Raw genomic sequence first — 19403 nt, 5'->3', positions numbered from 1 at the left:
TCTCTCCTCGTTCTGTGCCTTTGTGCCCCCACAAATCCCTGAAAAGCCCAGCCCAGGCAGGAACTGCACTGAGGAAGAGGAGGGAATCTCTCCTTGTCCTTTTCTTGGAGAGCAGTGTTTGATATTTGTATTTAACTGCAGCCCTGAACACTCCTAACGCTGCACCCATTCCCAGTTACCAGTCTGCGTGTGACTGGGGGTACCCAGAGATGCTGCGAGGACTGACTTCACCTCCTCACCCGAAATTCCTCCAGAAAAAGTGAAATATTTAATGCCAAACATGCCCTGACCTCCATCCTGCTGCTGGAATCCACTGCTGAAAGCCCCCAGGCAACTTTAAAGCAATTTAAAAGCAATTTTAGAGAGATATCCTGCACCCCACTGGGGTATTTTGAGACAAGAGGCAGTAAGAAATTTAGAGACAGCAAACTTAATGGTATTAGTGCTCATATTAATCAAAAGCTGGAGAGAGAGAGCCCAGAGAAAACACTGGGGCAGGGAGGGGACAGCTGGGACAGGAATTCCTGTGTGTCCTGGGGAGATGCAGCGACTCAAATTCCAAATTCCCCAGCGCAAACTGCTCTGAGAATCCGATGGCTCCACCTGCCACAGCCCCACAGATTATTGTGAAGGGAGAATGGGCAGGATCTCCCCGTGAAACACAGCTGGGGGGTGCTCAAGTTACAGCTCCCCTTTGCTCAGCCTCGGGGATTTAGGATGGCTTCAAAATGATTTAAAACATCAGAGCCTCCACAAAGTTGATCCTAAAAATACAAATCCAAGTCACCCAGTTCTGACAGCTCATTCTGTTCTCCACCTGACCCCTGTTATTTGCTTGGGAACTTTCCTTCTGGGTCCATTTTGAAGCAAAAGGGCTACAAATCAGCTGTATTATTATTATTATTATTATTATTATTATTATTATTATTATAGCACGGCACTGAACGTGAAATAAAATCAAACCCCATTTGCACCAACCCCAGTCCCTGCATTATCCCACCTCCCCCTCGCTGACCCTTAAAAACCAAAGACAAATGGAAATAATTGAGCAATTTGGAGCATTTTGTGCAGAAATGCCCCTGGTGCAAGGTTTCTCTGCATTGCTTTGGAAATGGAGCATGATGCAGCTTCCTTCACACAGAAGGTCAAACTGAAGGACTGCCATGAGCAAATAGGTGAGTTGGCTGGAGCAGAGGAGGCTTTCCTGGGCAAAAATGACTTTCCCAAAATACAGGTTGGTGCTAATTCTTCCCTCTCTGTAAGAGAGGATGATTCACACTGGCAGCACAGAAAAAAAAAATGGTGAAAAGAACATTTTACATTTTTCATTTGAATTGCCTTTCCTTTCATTTTTAGGTGACGAGCAGAGTTGCTCACTCCCAACACAGCCACTTTGCTCATCCAAAAATTGCATCACTACATGCCAAGCAATTTCTACCTCTAGAAGCTGCTCCTTGTATGTACTGGTAATTGAAGTGGGTCAGATTAATGCTTTGTTTAGTTGGTTACTGCACTAGAGATTTGTTAATCTGTGATGCTTAGAAGAGAAACCAACAACCAAGAACCTAAAGAAGTTTTGCTAAAGCTCTGACAATCTGATACCTCTTGTTTCTCGGGCCGGGTCCACGAAGCCTGGAGAGAACAGATATAGAACACAACGACAACGACAGAAAAAAAGCAATAAAAGTTTGTCAAAGGTTGCTTTAGGTACCAGTGTCTGCAGCACATTGAGCTGGGTGCACATGCAGGCTCCAAGCCGAGCATCTCCTGTGTGTGGGGTGGGGGATCACAGCTTCCCTCTCCCATCAGCTTCAGACTGGAATTCACCATTTCACAGCCTCTGCTTTGGTTTTTAAATGGCTAAAAACGGCTGCTGGCACCTCGAGGCTGATTGATCCCATCAGGGACTGTTTCCTTTGAACATCTCACCTTTCCTACACACCTCTGCCCACTGAGTTGCTCTGGGCAGCCCCAGTGCTGTGCCCCTGGTCTGTTTACCACCCCACACTGATTAATTAACGCTGATTAACGTGATCATCATGCATTTGGAGGCCTGGATCCATGCAGGAAGGAGGAGCAGCCCCAGCCCCAGCTCCCTGTGCTCAGGGACGGCAGCACCCAGCCCCAGAGCAGTGAAACATGCCCAAAGCTCGCTGCAAAGCAAATATTTCCCACTGAGAGAAAGCCAGCAGCAGCAAGGACCAGCTCCCCGTGGCTCACAGGCTGCTGTGTTCCATTCCCCCCTCTGTAATTTATATTTCAGCTCTCTGTGATTTGCTCAGGAGTCAAGAATCGCCAGGGTGGCGGCACTGGCTGAGGGGCACAGTGACATTGTGGGGGTGTCACAGCACACACGGGTGGCAGGGATGGAGATGGAGGCTCGGGGAATGAGGGGCAGCGACAGAGCCCTGCTGCCAGGGGACACTGAGATGGCACAGACGGGACACACAGCTCTGACAGGGCTCAGGGACAGCATGGGCTGGGTGGGGATGGGGATGGGACAGGAGCTCACCCCGAACCTGCAGGAGGCACAGGGAGCCCTGAGGGGCAGCCCTGGGGTTAAACTCAGTCTGGGATGCAGGAGGGAGAAATCAGAGCTGATCTCTCTGCTCTTTGATGCCTCTAGTGAGAGGATGCTCCCTTGTTTTCTGCCCTGCAGGGAACGGTGAACAGGGAGAGCAGCTCTCTCAGGGGATCCAGCCCTGGATAAAGGATCAGGGATGTGTGTTTGGGATGCAGGGGGAAGAAATCAGAGCTGATCCCTCTGCTCCTCACTCATTTAGTGAGAAGATGCTCCCTTGTTTTCTGCCCTGCAGGGAACGGTGGCTGGGACAGCAGCTCCAGGAGATCCAGCCCTGGATGAAGGATCAGGGCTGTGTGTCTGGGATGCAGAAGGAGAATTCAGAGCTGATCCCATTGCTCTTCACTCCTTTATTGAGAGGATGCTCCCTCTGCTTTCTGCCCTGCAGGGAATGGTGGCTGGGACAGCCCAAAATCTGCCAGGAGACACAGCTGAACTAAATCCTCCTTTTCCTTTGGGGCTTTGGGTGGGTTTTCCAGAATGTTTTGGGAGTTGAGGCATCTCTACACCTCTAAAAACCTTCACTGAGGGATGACTACAAGATCAAACAACATAAAGCAAGAGAGAAGCATTCTGGATAACAGAAACCTTCAAAAGTAAGCGTGAAAATTCCTAAAATAGCATTGTCTGTCCTGCACCAAAGACCATCCACTTCCCTGTGCTGTCCCAGAGAAAGGAAGTGGAGAATAAACTGAACAGATGCATTTGGAACAGAATATTTAATAGAATTAAATATTCTAATAGAATTTGTAGTGGAGTATTTATAGAGCTGCTCTGACCTCAGGGTTTTCTGGACATCTGAAAGGTTTCCCTCAACTCAGAGCACAAGAGAGAGAATGAGAAAGTACAAGACAAACCAAAACAAAATGCACACACACACTCAATAATCCAGCCTAGCAAGTGCAGGGGACATGATAAAATAATGTTTGCCCTGAAGGTTTGAACCAGCCCATGAGCACATGGCAGCACCTCAAACCTTGGCTCTTCCCCCATCTCCAGGTGTCAGAGCATGAACATTCCCCTTGCTATTGATCACCCACCTGAGAGCAGCAAGCAGAGTCTCAAAAACCAGCAAAAATGAGTTAGCAGTTTTGCACTGGGCTGTGATGGATTAACTGGGCTCAGAGGGGGGCTTCTCTACCCTTATTCAGCTTTTCCATCCCCTCCCTGCCCCAGTCTGTCATGGCTGGGACCCAAACCTCAGAGCCAGCAGCTCTGCAGCCCTGGGCACGTCCCAGGGCTAACAGAGACAAACCCATGAACAAATAACCCAAATCCTGCCCAAACAGGTGCCCTGCTCAGGCTGCAGCTTCTGCAGGACTGGAACCATTCCCTGCACACTGCAGGGATTCACAGCAGCCCTGGGACCCAAGAGATGCTGGGGAGGAATTGAGGCTGGACAGCTCTGGCACCCTGATTAATAAACTTACACATGGACAACGAGGGAGGGGCTGACGTCATGGGGGCAATTAACAAAGCTCATTTAGGAGCTGCAGGGCAGCTGTGGGGAGCAGGGACAGTGGACAGCTCTGTTGCTCCCAGACCGCAGTGCCACACTGAGCCAGAGCCCCTGGCATGGCCAAGGCAGCTGAGCCCTGAAGCACCATCCTGTTAATAGCAGATTATTAATTAGCAACAACTCCTCACTCCTGCCTCTGTCTAGGCCTGCTCTGGCCCCAAATTCTGCCTCCTGATCGCTCGTGAAACATCTCCAGTGCAGCAGCAGCAGCAGCACACCCAGCCTGCTCTCATTAAAGGAGCAACAACAACACCAGCACTCTCTTTCAAGAAGGAAAAAAACTGCTAATTATTTTTGCCTTTTTAGAACAAAATGGTGTTGATGGGATCAACAGAACAGGTGAGCACAAAAGGCAGGCAGGCTTTTGTGCTCTGGGGATGTGCAGTGTGACAGGGCAGCAGGGATGGACAGGCTCACTGTGCTCCTGGGGAGGAGCAGCCCTCACCTGCACCTGCACTGGGCCAGGGGGCTCATCCCCCCTGCCAGATGTTCCTGCAGCTGGAGGAGCTGCTCTGAACAGGCTTTGGGGGCCCCCGATTGAATCCCCCCGGTGAACACAGCAGGGATTGCAGGAGGACTCCCCAGCTGCTCAGGTGGCTCTCACAGGAGGGCACAGGTGGCACTGCCCCAGGTGTGTCACTGTCACTGTCACTGCCCCAGGTGTGTCACTGTCCCAGGTGTGTCACTGCCCCAGGTGTGTCACTGCCCCAGGTGTGTCACCGTCCCAGGCGTGTCACTGTCCCAGGCGTGTCACTGTCACTGTCACTGCCCCAGGTGTGTCACTGTCCCAGGTGTGTCACCGCCCCAGGTGTGTCACTGTCCCAGGTGTTTCACTGCCCCAGGTGTGTCACTGCCCCAGGCGTGTCGCTGTCCCAGGTGTGTCACTGTCACTGCCCCAGGTGTGTCACTGTCACTGCCCCAGGTGTGTCGCTGCCCCAGGTGTGTCACTGTCCCAGGCGTGTCACTGTCACTGTCACTGCCCCAGGTGTGTCGCTGCCCCAGGTGTGTCGCTGTCCCAGGTGTGTCGCTGTCACTGTCACTGCCCCAGGTGTGTCACTGTCCCAGGTGTGTCGCTGCCCCAGGCGTGTCGCTGCCCCAGCAGCAGCAGAGCCCCCCGTGCCCCCATGCAGTGCCAGGCAGTGCCAGGGGCCGTGCTGAGCCCCCCGGGCCGGGCAGGGCTGCCCCTTGCCACCTTTACCTTCTCCTCGCTGCTGATGTTCCTGCTGGAGCTCCTCCAGGTGATGGAGGGGATGGGGTCCCCCGAGGCCTCGCAGGTCAGCGTGATCTGATCCTCCAGCTCCATGGCTGTCTTGTTCTCCACGTAGGTGATCTTGGGTTTGGCTGGGGAGGGGGAAGAGGAGCCTTGGCTCAGGGGGGCTCGGTGGGGAGAGCTGGGACCATCTCCAGCCAGCATGGGGGCTTGCACCTTCTTGCAGGAGGGAAGGACCTGGAAAACCTCCTGTGCTGGACCTGGAAAACCTCCTGTGCTCATTCCCACAGCTGAGGCCCCAAGGAGGAGCCAGTTAGGAGGGTACAAATGTTCACCCCTGGATTACCAGCTCCCCCTTCCACCGCCCTGCCCAAACCAGCCCTCTGCCAAGGGCTTGGGCTGCACACAGGGCAGGGAGAATTCCATCTTCCCCAACACCTCCAGAGCCCTGGGAGGCAGGGAGAATTCCATATTCCCCAACACCTCCAGAGCCCTGGGAGGCAGGGAAGCTCCTGATTCACCCCTGCAAGCCTGAGATCACTCCCACAGTGCTGGGGCGAGCTCACCTCCCCATCCAGGCTGCAGCAAGCCCCACTAAAACCCTTCCAACAGCAGCTCTGGTGGATCAGGACTCCAGGAAATATCCTGGAGGGCATTTCCAGCAGCTGTGGGTCTGAGCCAGCAGCCCTGCCCGTGCTGGAGCACAAAGGAGCTGGGAAGGACGGGATGGATGGCTCCAGACAGGAGCTCCGACACCCCCAGGATGGCAGAGGGGCACAGCTGGCACGAATTAACCGGGACAAAATGCTCCCCCAGCTCCCCCCAGGGCTGTTACCAAAGACTTTGAGGTGGATGGTGGCGTCGGCTTCCCCAGCCTTGTTCTCAGCAATGCAGATGTACTCGGCCTCGTCGCTCTTGTCCACCCTGTGGATCACCAGCTCGGAGCCGTCCGAGTTGAAGCTGTACTTGTCCTCCTCCTCCTCCACCTCCTCCACGGGCTCTCCATCCCTGGGGGCACAGAGCACACGGGGCTGTGGGGGCAGCAGCCAGCCCAGCCTGCTGCAGGCCTGCCCATCAGAGGGACCAGCCCCTTCTGCTGTGCCCCTGGGCTGCAGAGCTCAGCCTGGTACCCATTCCCACCCCTTCTCCTGTGCCCCTGGGCTGCAGAGCTCAGCCTGGTACCCATTCCCACCCCTTCTCCTCTGCCCATGGGCTGCAGAGCTCAGCCTGGTACCCATTCCCACCCCTTCCTGCCCCAGCTCCCACCTCCTGGCACACCACAGAGCTGTAACCCCCCCAGAGGTGGTTTCTCTCCTACCAAGGCACCACTCCAAGCTGCCATCAGCCCTTCCAGGTCAATCTGTGCTGCTAACCTTCACCAAAGGCTGCAGAACTCCAAGAACAGAGTCCCTGGAGTGGGGATCACACCTGGCAGGGCAGTGCAGGGAGCTGGGAGGGGACACAGCTGAGCAATGGGAGCACTGAAGGAACCCCTTGGTTTGCTTTGCTTTGTTAAACTGTTTTGATCTCAGCCAACAGGATCCGATCCTTACTTGGTCCAGGACACGGTGGGCTCGGGGAAGCCATCAGCATCACAGGCCAGGGTGACAGACTGGCTCAGGTTGGCAGTGGCGTTCATGGTGCTCTGCCTGGCACGCACAGAGGGCGGCACTGCAAGAGAGCAGGGCCAGGGTGAGTGGGGAGCACAAAGGTGTGAGCCACAGGGAGCCCCCTGGGCACCTCTGGGGGCACCACTCACCCAATAACCCTGTCAGCATCACCACCTGCAGGGTTTGATCAGTGAGTCTGAGGCATGGCCAAAGGTGTGAGCCACAGGGAGCTCCTGTGCACCTCTGCCCACCCAACAACCCTGTCAGCACCACCACCTGCAGGGTTTGATCAGTGAGTCTGAGGCATGGCCAAAGTCATCAGCACAGAGAGCTCCTGTGCACCTCTGCCCACCCAACAACCCTGTCAGCACCACCACCTGCAGGGTTTGATCAGTGAGCCTGAGGCATGGCCAAAGGTGTGAGCCACAGGGAGCTCCTGTGCACCTCTGCCCACCCAACAACCCTGTCAGCATCACCACCTGCAGGGTTTGATCAGTGAGTCTGAGGCATGGCCAAAGTCATCAGCACAGAGAGCTCCTGTGCACCTCTGCCCACCCAACAACCCTGTCAGCACCACCACCTGCAGGGTTTGGTCAGTGAGCCTGAGGCATGGCCAAAGGTGTGAGCCACAGGGAGCTCCTGTGCACCTCTGCCCACCCAACAACCCTGTCAGCATCACCACCTGCAGGGTTTGATCAGTGAGTCTGAGGCATGGCCAAAGTCATCAGCACAGGACAGAAAGGGCAGTGGGTGGGAGACACAAAAGGGCAGTGGGTGGGAGACACAAAAGGAATCAGTGTGGTGGCCAGAACCACAATGGTGAGTGCCACCAAGCTCAGCTCCTCACTCTGACCCTCAGGCTCCTCGAGCTGTTATTCTCCTGTAAACACCTGGCAAACACTCCCTGCGTCCCATGGACATTTTACTGGACACAGCAGAGGAAGAGGAGGGTGTGAGTGTGAGGCAGCAGCTCCTGCAGTGCCTGGGCTGAGGTGCTGCTCCCAGCCCCTCACCGTTGACGATGACCTGGATGTCCTTGAAGTTGATCTCCCCCCGGGCCAGGATCCTCCCCTCACACCTGTAGGTGCCCTCATCCGTCTTCTTGATGCCACGGATCTGCAGGTAGTTGTTGGACAGGACGATGAAGCGCACTGCAAAGCACAAGGAAAGGCAAGGGAAGATCACTCAACCTCTCCTTCCTATCCTTTTTCCTTTTTCCTTTCCCTTCCCTTCCCCTAAAATCTCCCTCCCCACCCCAAAATGGAGATGCTGCTGGAGCTGGAGCTGGATCTGCCCCTGCTCTGGGGCTGTGCTCTGGGAGGTGAGCAGATCCAGGGGGACACAGCAGACCTGGCTGAATGAAGGGGAGCACTGAAGGAGCTCCTTGGTTTCCTTTGCTTTATTAAACTGCTTTTATCCAACAGGATTTTCAGCCTCAGATTCTCCTCTCTGGGTGGGCTCCGTGCTCCCAGCACAGCAGAAGGTGACCTCAGCTCCACCATGAGGTCCCACAGACACGTTTGCACTGCATCACATCAGCCAGGGAGCAGTCTGGGCCTCATCCCCCTGCCCAGGGGCTCCAGCCTCACCACCTGTGTGCCAGGTGTGGGACACCTGCTCAGCTGGGCTCAGGGTCCCTGCCAGCCCCTCTGGAGCAGTTGGGAATAAAGGGAAAGGTTCCTGCAAGAAGCTTCCAGCTCCGTTCCTCAGGAAGGTGGAGGGTGTCACAACACCCAGCTCTTCTGTCTGATGGCATTTCTTTCATCTGTATTTTTTATCCAGCATTCCTTGGCTGATTTTGGTGCCAAAGCCTGGTGGCCACTTCAGTGGGGATGTGATTGTCCTGCCACAGGCAAACCACAGCACCTGGGGTGACTAAATGCACATCCCACGACCTCGGGTCAGGCACAGCTGCTCCTCCTGTCCCTTGTGAGCACCAGCACTGTGTGTGGGAGGGAGGTGGACAGGAACAAGGCCTTACCATCCTTTTTCAGGATGACATCCCTGCCTTTGTGCTTCCAGATGATGGTGGGGGGCAGCGAGCTGACCACGTCGCACACGATCACAGCATCGTCCCCTTCCTTGAACTCCTGGGGGGTGGGAGCGTTCTTGAACATCAGCTTTTCTGGAAAATGGGAGAGGAGAGGTCACTGCAGCTTCCTCAGCACAGCTGGAGCAGAGAAACCCCCAAACCCCAGAGATCTCCTTGTTCCCAGGGGAGGACTGAGGTCTGAGTGAATCACTGCATGCCTGTTACCCTGATATTTTATAAAAATCCCTTTGCCAGGATTTCTTCTCCTAAGAAGCTGGGAAGCTTCAGCTTCTCCCTGTTTTGCTACTTTGGGATGTGATTTGGAGAACTGTTTACCCAGCACGTGAATTGTTTTAATTTAATGGCCAATCACAGCCAGGCTGTGTCAGACTCTCTGAATCTGTCACGAGTTTTCACTATCATTCTTTTCTAACCTCCTGATACATCCTTTCTCTACAGTTTAGTACAGTTTTAGCATACAATTTCTTTTAATTTAATAGAACATCATAAAATAACAAATCAGCCTTCTAAGAACGTGGAGTCAGATTCACTCATCTCTCACCTCGTTGGGGTTGCTGCAAATTCAACACAAGGGGGGGGCAAGGAGAGAGCCAGGGGGTCAAGGAAAGATCCAGGGGGGAAAGGAGAGAGCAAAGGGGCAAGGAAAGATCCAGAGGGGGAAGGAGAGAGCCAGGGGGATAAGGAAAGAGCCAGGGGGATAAGGAAAGAGTAAGGGGGGAAAGGAAAGAGCTGGAGGGCAAGGAAAGATCCAGCAGGGAAAGGAAAGAGCCAGGGGGGAAAGGAGAGAGTCAGGGAGAGCACAACAAGAGCACAACAGGGGGCAAGACAAGAGCCAGGTGAGGGCTCCTTACGGAATATCTTGACGTTGACGGTGGCCTCGGAGTCGCCCTCCTCGGGGCTGCTGACCACACACTTGTAGATGCCGGCGTCGTCGATGTTGGCGTTGTAGATGGTGAGCGTGGACGAGGAGTCATCGTTGCGCACCACCGAGATGCGCTGCTGGCCCGGGCTCAGCCGCTCCCCGTTCGGGGAGAACCACGAGATGTCCTTGGACCTGGCCTCCCCGGCCACTGAGGGTTGGGGGAGAGAGCAGGGTGAGACAGCCCAGGACTGCATCACCCCCAAACCCCTCTGCTGAGGGGCTGCCCCAAACCCCACTGCTGAGGCTCTGACTGACCCCACAGGACAGTGGGACAGCCCAGCCCTTCATCACCCCAAATCCCAGGGTGTGACTGACCCCACAGCAGAAAACAGCCCAGTGAGAGACAGCCCAGCTCTGCACACCCCCAAAGCCCAGGGTCTGACCCAAAGCCCATAGCTGAGGGCTCTGAATGTCCCAAACCCCACTGCCGATAGTCTGACTCACCCCACAGCAGCAAACAGTAAGTACAGAGAGACAGCCCAGCTCTGCACACCCCCAAACCCCAGGGTCTGCCCCAAAGCCCACAGCTGAGGCTCTGAGTGACCCCACAGAACAGTGGGACAGCCCAGCATGCCCCAAACCCCAGGGTCTGAGTGACCCCACAGCAGCAGTACCATCCCAGCAGGGTCTGTCTCATTCTGAACTGAATCAAGGAACCCAGGGGCCTTTGGCCAGCACCCACCTTGACATAAGAAGAACTTGGACTCTCCAACGCTGATCTCCCCCTGGCTTGGAACAATGTCCACTTGGAGAGAGGCTGGGAAGGGAATGAGCACGGTCAGACACGGGCTGTGGGCTCCAGCAAAACACCTTTGCCAGCCTTACAGTCCCCAGGGATCCCTCATTCCATTTACAGTCCTGGATGACACCTGTATTCTGATCTGAACTGCTGGTTTTAAACACCAGAGGAAGGTTTTAAACAAGAGAGAAGGGTTTTAAACACCAGAACAAGGTTTTCAACAGGAGAACGAGGTTTTAAACACCAGAGGAAGGTTTTAAACATGAGAAGACGGTTTTAAACAAGAGAGAGGTGTTTTAAACATGACAGCAAGGTTTTAAACACCATAACAAGGTTTTCAACACCACAACAAGGTCTGAAACACCAGAGGAAGGTTTTAAACAAGAGAGAAGGGTTTTAAACACCAGAACAGGGTTTTAAACACGACAACAAGGTTTTAAACACCCTAACAAGGTTTTAAACACCAGAACAAGTTTTTTAAAACCAGAAGAATGTTTGAAACACCACAGAAAGGTTTAAACACCAAAGGACAGCACCTCTGCCCATTCCCATTTACCAGCCCCTCCCAGGGCACACCCACGCAGGCCCAGTGCCCTTTTCCCCCAGCATCATCCCTGCCTCCTTCCCTCATTGCATAAATTATGACCCATTAGGCAGAAAATGTAATTGGATTCTGGCTCTCCTCCAGCTATAGCTTAATTCCACAGCAGATCTGTGGCCTAACAAGCCCGGGTCAAGTTGAATTTGAGGACGCCAACATCGGTTTTCTTTGGAAAACACCCTCTGTGCCTTTCATGTAGTGCGCGAAAAGCTGAAAATCCCTCTCCCAGAGCAGCTAATTTTACCTCCAGACCACAGAGGCATTATTCCAGCTGCCAAGCACACCTGGGGTTGTGAGAAACAAGCACTGGTTCAGAAATTAAAACCTGGCTGTGCGTGCCAATGGCAACACTGCTTAAAGTGCTGGGGAAACACTTGGGCTGGGGGTCAGGCACTGAGCCTGGAGCTGGGGGAGCTCTGGCTGCCCTCAGGGGGAAAGCACAGCAATATCAGCATTTTCTCAGCACGTTCTCTCAGCCAACAACCCCCTGGCACAGCCCTTCTCTCCAGGAGAAGCAACAATGGGAGCTGGGATAGCCCCAGCCACTGTCATCTGCACAAACAGGTCCCCACAACAAGGGGCTCTGCCTGCTGTGAAAAATTCATTCTTTATGATTGGCTTTTGGCAAATATTCACATGAATATTGGATGTGTTATGTTAAAGTTATGCTGTGTTAATTTTCTTAAGTAGTGTGTTAAATATAGTTTTAGGTTATAACATAATGTTGAAATAGAAACTATTCTACGTAAGATACTTTTTTAAAGACAGGAATGAGGTATGCTCACTGAGATAGCAGCCACAGGACACCTGAATCTTCCAGAGAAAGAGAATTTATTGCTCCCTTATCAGAAGAAATGAACTTCTTCCTGCCTTGCTCGGCCCTGAAGATGCCAACAGGATTCAGAGGCAGAAGCTGACACTGCCCAGCCAGAATCCTGTGTTTGGATGGAATTTATGCATCATGGATGAGCTGTATGAATATGCAACAGGCTGTTGCTTTTAAGGGTTAATCCTCTGTTACCGTGGGGCCTTTTTTGGGCTTATTTTGCCCAGAAAAGGTACCTGGACTGTCCCAAACTCTTTGTTTCTATTGTCTCGTATTGTCCTAATTCGGATTCTCCAAATTTTTGTTACTCTAATTACATTGCTATTTTTATGACCACTTTATTACTATTACACTTTTGGAATTTTAAACTCCAAGTGATTGGCGTTTCTCACACCTGCAATCTCACCATCATCCCCACGCTCAGCTCGGGCTGGGAGCTCACACACAAAGCCAGCTCTGCTGATTTTAATCGCTGTTTAATCGTTAGTTTTGCTTTGCAGCCCAGGGAAATGGGGACTATTTTTTCCACTCTTCGTTTAATAGACACTGCGAGCCCATTTGTATTCTGCTTCCAACTTCAAGCAATAAAGGCCTTTTTAGCATCACATAATAACTGCATTAAAAGGCCTCTTCATAATCACACAATAACACTTTTTATAGCTCTGCCCTCCCCCATATCTTTTATCTGGTTATAAAGTTCCCCAGCCCCCAAAAAATGCTGAATAATTCCCCATTGATTAAAAAAAAAAAAAAAAAAAAAAAAAAAAAGGACAACAAATTTGCTAATGCAACTTCCTGTTCATCTGTAGTTCAATATAATTAGTTTTGCATCTCAACAAAAGAAATGAGCTCAAATTAAGCCGTGGTTTAATAGGCAGGGAGGCTGTGTCCCTGCTGGGCTCAGGCTGAGCTTAAGGCAGGAGGCTGTACCTGGAAATAAAGGAAATAAAGTGAATTATTGGGAACTGAGTCTGTGGCTGCCCAAATTCCAAAGGTGACACACCTGGAACAGGAATGTGTGTGCTCACACTGCTCTGGCTCCACAAAAGGAGTATCCTGGAACACTAAATACACCAAATTAGGGATTTACTGTGGGGTTCTATTCCCTCAGATAAATGGGAGTTCACATCCCTCCCCTCCCACAAAAGCACTGCTCCTTTCCAGCCTCCATCAGCTCAGCACTGACTCCGAGAGCTCAGCAAGGACTGAAATCCTCACCTGGAATCCTTCTGGAATCTTCGCCTCCTGAAACCCTCAACCCTTGAAATCCTCATCCCACTCCAGCACTGGGGTCACCCCACACTCACATCCCCAGGGATGTGCCCACACTGCAGCTCCCACCAAGGGCTAAACTCAGTTCTAAGAGCTAAACTCAGTTCCAAGGGCTACACTCAGTTCCAAGGGCTACACTCAGTTCCAAGGGCTAAACTCAGTTCCAAGGGCTACACTCAGTTCCAAGGGCTACACTCAGTTCCAAGGGCTACACTCAGTTCCAAGGGCTAAACTCAGTTCCAAGGGCTAAACTCAGTTCCAAGGGCTCTCTCTCTCACTCTCAGCCCAGGAAGGAATTTGGATGGGGTTTGCCTTGGAGGGTGTCCCCAGGAGCAGGAATCCTGTGCTCCTGTCACAGGTAACCCAGGTAATGATGCATTACTGCAACAAAGCCCAGAGAAAACTTAAAATCAAAAAAAATTCAGAATCAAAAAAAAAAGAAAAAAAAAAAGAAAAAACAACAGAATCAAAAAGATCCAGATTTAAAAAAAAAACCCAGAGTAAAAAAAAACCCAGAATTAAAAAAACAGAATCAAAAAGACATAGAATCAAAAAAAAAAAAAAAAAAAATAAAAAAACCCAGAATAATAAAAATAACGGAAACAAAAATCCCAGAATAAAAAAAAAAAAAAAAAAACACAAAAAAAACCCAAAGAAACCCCGAATGAAAAAAAAAGAAAAACAAAACCAAAAACAACCAAAACCAGAATCAAAACATCCAGAATATCTGGGCAAACAAAGCCCAGCGGGGACGAATTCAGGTGTCACCGAACCCCTGGCTCCATTCTCACACGCTGCACCTTTAATTTCCCTCATTTCTAGCCACAATTCCCCAATTAAACCCAATCCCAGCAATAAAATCCATCAGGACAGAAACACCCCCAGGATGCAGCGGGCACAGCCCGGGCGGGATTTGCAGCAGATTACGGTGCAGGCCCCGGGGGTTTAACGCACAACAAAGGCTTAACAAGACAAAGACAAGGCTCCTGTGCACGGTCACTTTATTAAAAATGCGCCGGGCGCTGGGGAGGAGCAGCAGGAGGAGGAGGAGGAGGAGGAGGAGGAGGAGGAGGAGGCGGCGGCAGCTGGGATTGATCCCAGCTGGGCTGAGCATCCCATTCCCGCCCCGTCGCCATGGAAACCGCTCCCTAAATCTGCCAGCGACGGGAGGAGGGGATGGGGAGCCGGAGAGGGCAGGAGCAGCACGGAACAGCCCCGATAAAGGGGTACGGAGGGGAGGGACAGCCCGAATAAAGCCACCAAAACCACCTTCAGGGGAGAGACATCACAAAATAAATAAAGGTGTGCCCAAAGAGGAGGGACCCCCAAAATAAAGAAACCAAATTCACCTCCAGGGGAGGGACACCCCAAAATAAAGTCACCAAAACCACCTTCAGGGGAGAGACATCACAAAATAAATAAAGGCATGCCCAAAGGGGAGGGACGCCCCAAAATAAAGATGTGCCCAAAGGGGAGGGACAGCCAAATAAACGGGTCCGAAGGGGAGGGACACCCCAAATAAAGGCAAGCCCAAAGGGCAGGGACAGCCAAAATAAAGGTGTGCCCAAAGGGGAGGGACGCCCCAAAATAAAGAAACAAAATTCACCTTCAGGGGAGGGACAGCCCGAAATAAAGCCACCAAAACCACCTCCAGGGTAGACACATCACAAAATAAATAAAGGCGTGCCCAAAGGGGAGGGATACCCCAAAATAAAGGTGTGCCCAAAGGGGAGGGATGCCACAAAATAAAGATGTGCCCAAAGGGGAGGGACAGCCAAATAAACGGGTCCGAAGGGGAGGGACACCCCAAATAAAGGCAAGCCCAAAGGGCAGGGACAGCCAAAATAAAGGTGTGCCCAAAGGGGAGGGATGCCCCAAAATAAAGGTGTGCCCAAAGAGGAGGGATACCCCAAAATAAAGACACTAAAGCCACCTGCAAGAGACAGACACACCAAAATAAAGGTGTGCCCAAAGGCGAGGGACACCCCCAAATAAAGGTGAGCCCAAAGGGGAGGGACAGCCAAATAAAGGGGTCCGTTTCCACTGGGATTCCCCATTTCCCATGGAATTCCCCATTTCCACTGCAATTCCCCATTCCAGCAGGACCTGGCGGATGCTGGGGGTGGCAGAAGGGCAATTCACCCCCTGCTGCAGCAAAACCAGCTGCTGGTCACTTCCAGAGCCAGCATAATTCAATTTATTCTATCACAGAGCCCAGCCCAGGCACTGAGGAACCAGCTGCTGGTCACTTCCAGAGCCAGCATAATTCAATTTATTCTATCACAGAGCCCAGCCCGGGCACTGAGGAACGCCCCTGCCCTGGGGGCTCACCCAGCACACCCCCCAAGGGACAGGGGGGCTCTCCTAGCCAAGCCCACCCATCCCTGGGGATTATTTCAGTGCCAGGGCAGGGTGTGCTTGGAAACCCAGCTGAAATCGGGGCCCAGGCAGCACAAAAACACAGGCAGGGAACTCGGGGAGGTTTCTCCTCTGCTCCATCTCAGTCAGAATTATTCTGCTCCTGCACAGACCGACGCGGCCAGGCTGATGTGGGGAATCTGTGCAGGAAAAAGGGAATAATCCCAATTATGTCCACCTTGCGACCCTGTCATTTCCTTGTACAGGATCTGCTCACAAGAGCTTTTAATTTTTAAATTACCACAAGGCACAGCAAAAAATGATCCTATTAACACCTCTTCCTACAGAAATTTATGAATTGCAGTAAAACTTCCCAGACATCTCAGTGTTTTTTACATGGAACACAATTTTATGCCTCTTTTGATGACATTCTTGATAAAAGCTTTTTATTGCTATGGATCATAAAACTAATAGTCCTATTTACCACAGCAAATATTTTCATTTACCTGAGGCAGGGTAAGCCAGGATGCTTTATGGAGCCATTAAATCAGAGAATGGACAACTTTAATTAAAACCCAAGCAAGTTACAATCCTGTGCTGGAAGAGAATTCTGGGTGGGTGACAGGGAAGAACCTGGAGCAGATGAGGAAAGCAGGATTTGTAAAAGCTCAGGACTCAAGGCTGCTCCAGGTTGTCCTGGCAGGGTGCTGAGCAGCACAAACCGCATCCTGCAGAGTGAAAAATGCCAATCACTTCTTTTTAAAACTCTAAAAGTTTAATTGTAATAAAATGGTTATAAAAATAGCAATATAATTAGAGTAATAATAATTTGGACGATTTGGATTAGGACAATATGAGATGAGGGAAATTCATGTGTAGAATGCAGGAAAATTCATGTGTAGAATGTAGGAAAATTCATGTGTAGAATTTGGGAAACTCAAGTGCAGAATTCAGGAAACTCATGTGTAGAATCTGTAGAATATCACCACTGATAAATTAAGAAACCACTCTTTGGTAACCAAATCTCCATAACACATCCCACAAGTTCAGAACAAGTACAACAAGTGAAGATAAGAATTATTTCTCATTCTTTTCTCTGATCTCGTCTCCAGTGCCACTGGAATTTGTGGGAACATTTCCAGTGTGTGTTAACTGCAAGAGAAAGAACCTCCAGAACATCATCAAGACTATCAGAACCATTAATAAAAACTGGAATATTGTTACAACCAAACCAGAAGGCTGGGGAGAATAATCCACTGCCCTATTTGCTCAGCAAGCATAGGAACCAAAAATCCCTTCAGGCAGAGAGAACTGAGTTTGTTCACTGCTCTGTGGCTGGCACAACACAGCCAAGGTGAAGGCAATAAATCAGAGCCCTCAATAACAGGAACAGTTCACATTTAGACATCATTTACAGAAGCTCAGAAATAGGTGATGCCAAGGGAGGAACAAAAAGAATGTGAGCCCAGCCAGGGGGTGCAAAGGCCTTGAGCATCAGCTGTGAGTGACAGGATAAACAGTGCCCAGATTGCCAAGGAAAAACTCAATCCCTCATCCCCGGCCTCTGGGGAGGCTCCTGGAAACCCGGGGAGAATCCACAAACACGAGAAATGTAATCACTGCAACCCATCAGCTATGCAAGGCTCACAAAGAAGGCTTCAGCTGAGCTTTTGTGCCCCAAAATTTAAGAGAAGTGTTGGGAGCTCAGCTCTGAACCTCCCTTGGTCTCTACAAGCAACGCACTCCTTGAAATAACTTACTCCTGCTTGAAAGAATTTACTCCAAGTAAATAACTCCAATAACTTACTCCAAGACTTGCAAGAACTTGCTCCAAGAAAGCACCAAAGGAAAATCTCCAGTGATCTCCAAACACAACTGGATAACTTATTCCTACTTGTAAGAATTTCCCTCATTCTACACTTGAATTTCCTTCATTCTACACTTGAATTGCCTGAATTCCACACTTGAATTTCCCAAATTCTACATCTGAATTTCCCAAATTCCGCACTTGAATTTCCCAAATTCTTCACATGGATTTCCTTCATTCGGCACTTGAATTTCCCAAATTCTGGCAACACCACTCCCAGGCACAGGGTGGGATTGCTGGGCAGCCCTGCAGGGCCAGAAGTTGGACTGGGTGATCTTTCTGAGTCCCTTCCATCTCAGGATGTTCAGGGGTGACTTTTGATAACTCCCAAAATCTCAAGATGACTTTGAACCCCGATGTCTTTGACTGATGTTAACAACAGGGCTCTCGTGCCATCAGCTTTGCCACGTTTTCCTGGTACCTGCAATGTTTTAATTGGAATTCCAGGGTAAAACTGCTCACTGCAAGGGAACAGAATGGAAGGAGATGCTCAGTGATCTGTGAGGGCAAAGACCTTTAAAGCACCTGAGGATTCCTGCTGGATTCCTCCCCTCCCTCACTCCCCGGGTGTGAAATGACAGCGCAAGAACAGCGGCACTGCTCTGGAATACAGAAAACAGCCAGAGAAGGCAGCAGGAGTCAGAGAAACGTCCTCAGAGAGCAGCAGCAGAATGGAAATGTCCCCAGAGTGACCAAGGCAGAGCCAGACGCAGCAGGGATCGATGTGCTGAGTGCCAGAGCCTGGCCAGCACTCCTGCCCCACTAAAACCCTCCCGCAATCACCACCATTAATTGCTCTTTGCTTTAAAGCATCCCCAGGGAGCACTGAGAGGCACAGCTGAACATCCCAGATCCAACATCCTGCTGCCACCCCACTGTTTCAGGCTGGAAAAAGGAATCTGATCAGTGCATGAATTCATCTGGGACAACACAACATTGCCCAACCATCCCAGATCCAAATCCTGCTGCCATCCCCACCACCAGAACCCATCTCTGCTTTTCCAGAACCAGGAACACGAGGGGAAATCAACACTGCAAACTCTGCCCATTGTTTCAGGCTGAAAAAAAGGAATTTGATCAGTGTAAAAATTCATTTGGGACAACACAACATTGCCCAACCATCCCAGATCCAACATCCTGCTGCCATCCCCACCACCAGAGCCCATCTCTGCTTTTCCAGCCCAAATCCCAGCCCTGATTCCAGAGCCAGGAACACGAGGGGAAATCACACACTGCAAAGTCCCCCCATAATTTCAGGCTGAAAAAATGAATTTTATCAGTGCAAAAATTCAGTTGGGACAACACAACATTGTCCAACCATCCCAGATCCAATATCATGCTGCCATCCCATTGTTTGAGGCTGAAAAAAGGGATCTGATCAGTGCAAAACTTCATTTGGGACAACACAACATTGCCCATCAAATCTGTAGACAGGCAGCACAAAACCAGCCATGGCAGAAGGTTCTGGAAGGGATGAAACTGGAACACCTTCTTCCCAACAATTCCTATTAAATAATAAATTGTGTTCTTTGTTATCCATATTCCCTTGGTTATTTGCAAGATCCTTTTCTCACCATCTCCCAAAAACCAGAGTTCAGGATGTCACCTTTTCCCTGAGAAAACCTGGATATAAAAACCCCGTCCTATCAACACAGATCAGGAAAGAACCCCAGACAAAACCTACTGAATTTATCTGACAATAAAAAGTAAGTGCAGGTTTTCTGGTTTATAATAAAAACAATACTGGTGGAAAGTGGGGCAAATAAGGCCAGAAAGGATAAAGAACAGGTCTAGGCTGCAGCAGAAAATCCTGACAGGATGAGCAATGTCCCCGACATTCTTCAG

At 50.8% G+C, this 19403-nt stretch overlaps 1 protein-coding gene across 10 annotated transcripts in view; it reads right to left on the bottom strand.

Moving 5' to 3' along the window:
- NCAM1 (neural cell adhesion molecule 1) overlaps positions 1-19403 on the bottom strand; it is an 87529-nt gene that overhangs the window by 36193 nt on the left and 31933 nt on the right. For 6 of the 10 annotated variants that reach the window (XM_058041285.1, XM_058041289.1, XM_058041286.1 and 3 more), the window contains exons 2-9: positions 10578-10652; positions 9825-10043; positions 8902-9045; positions 7934-8071; positions 6864-6981; positions 6146-6318; positions 5299-5441; positions 1603-1632 (exon numbers count right to left, since the gene is read on the bottom strand). In XM_058041285.1, the coding sequence (XP_057897268.1) occupies positions 1603-1632; positions 5299-5441; positions 6146-6318; positions 6864-6981; positions 7934-8071; positions 8902-9045; positions 9825-10043; positions 10578-10652 (1040 nt within the window). The remainder of the gene's footprint in view (positions 1-1602; positions 1633-5298; positions 5442-6145; positions 6319-6863; positions 6982-7933; positions 8072-8901; positions 9046-9824; positions 10044-10577; positions 10653-19403) is intronic. The other 4 variants (XM_058041287.1, XM_058041288.1, XM_058041293.1 and 1 more) reach the window with 1 other exon arrangement.

Source organism: Melospiza georgiana, chromosome 27 (assembly GCF_028018845.1).
Source record: "Melospiza georgiana isolate bMelGeo1 chromosome 27, bMelGeo1.pri, whole genome shotgun sequence".
In the NCBI taxonomy this organism is placed as follows: domain Eukaryota; kingdom Metazoa; phylum Chordata; class Aves; order Passeriformes; family Passerellidae; genus Melospiza; species Melospiza georgiana.
This window is presented reverse-complemented; position numbering and strand designations above follow the sequence as displayed.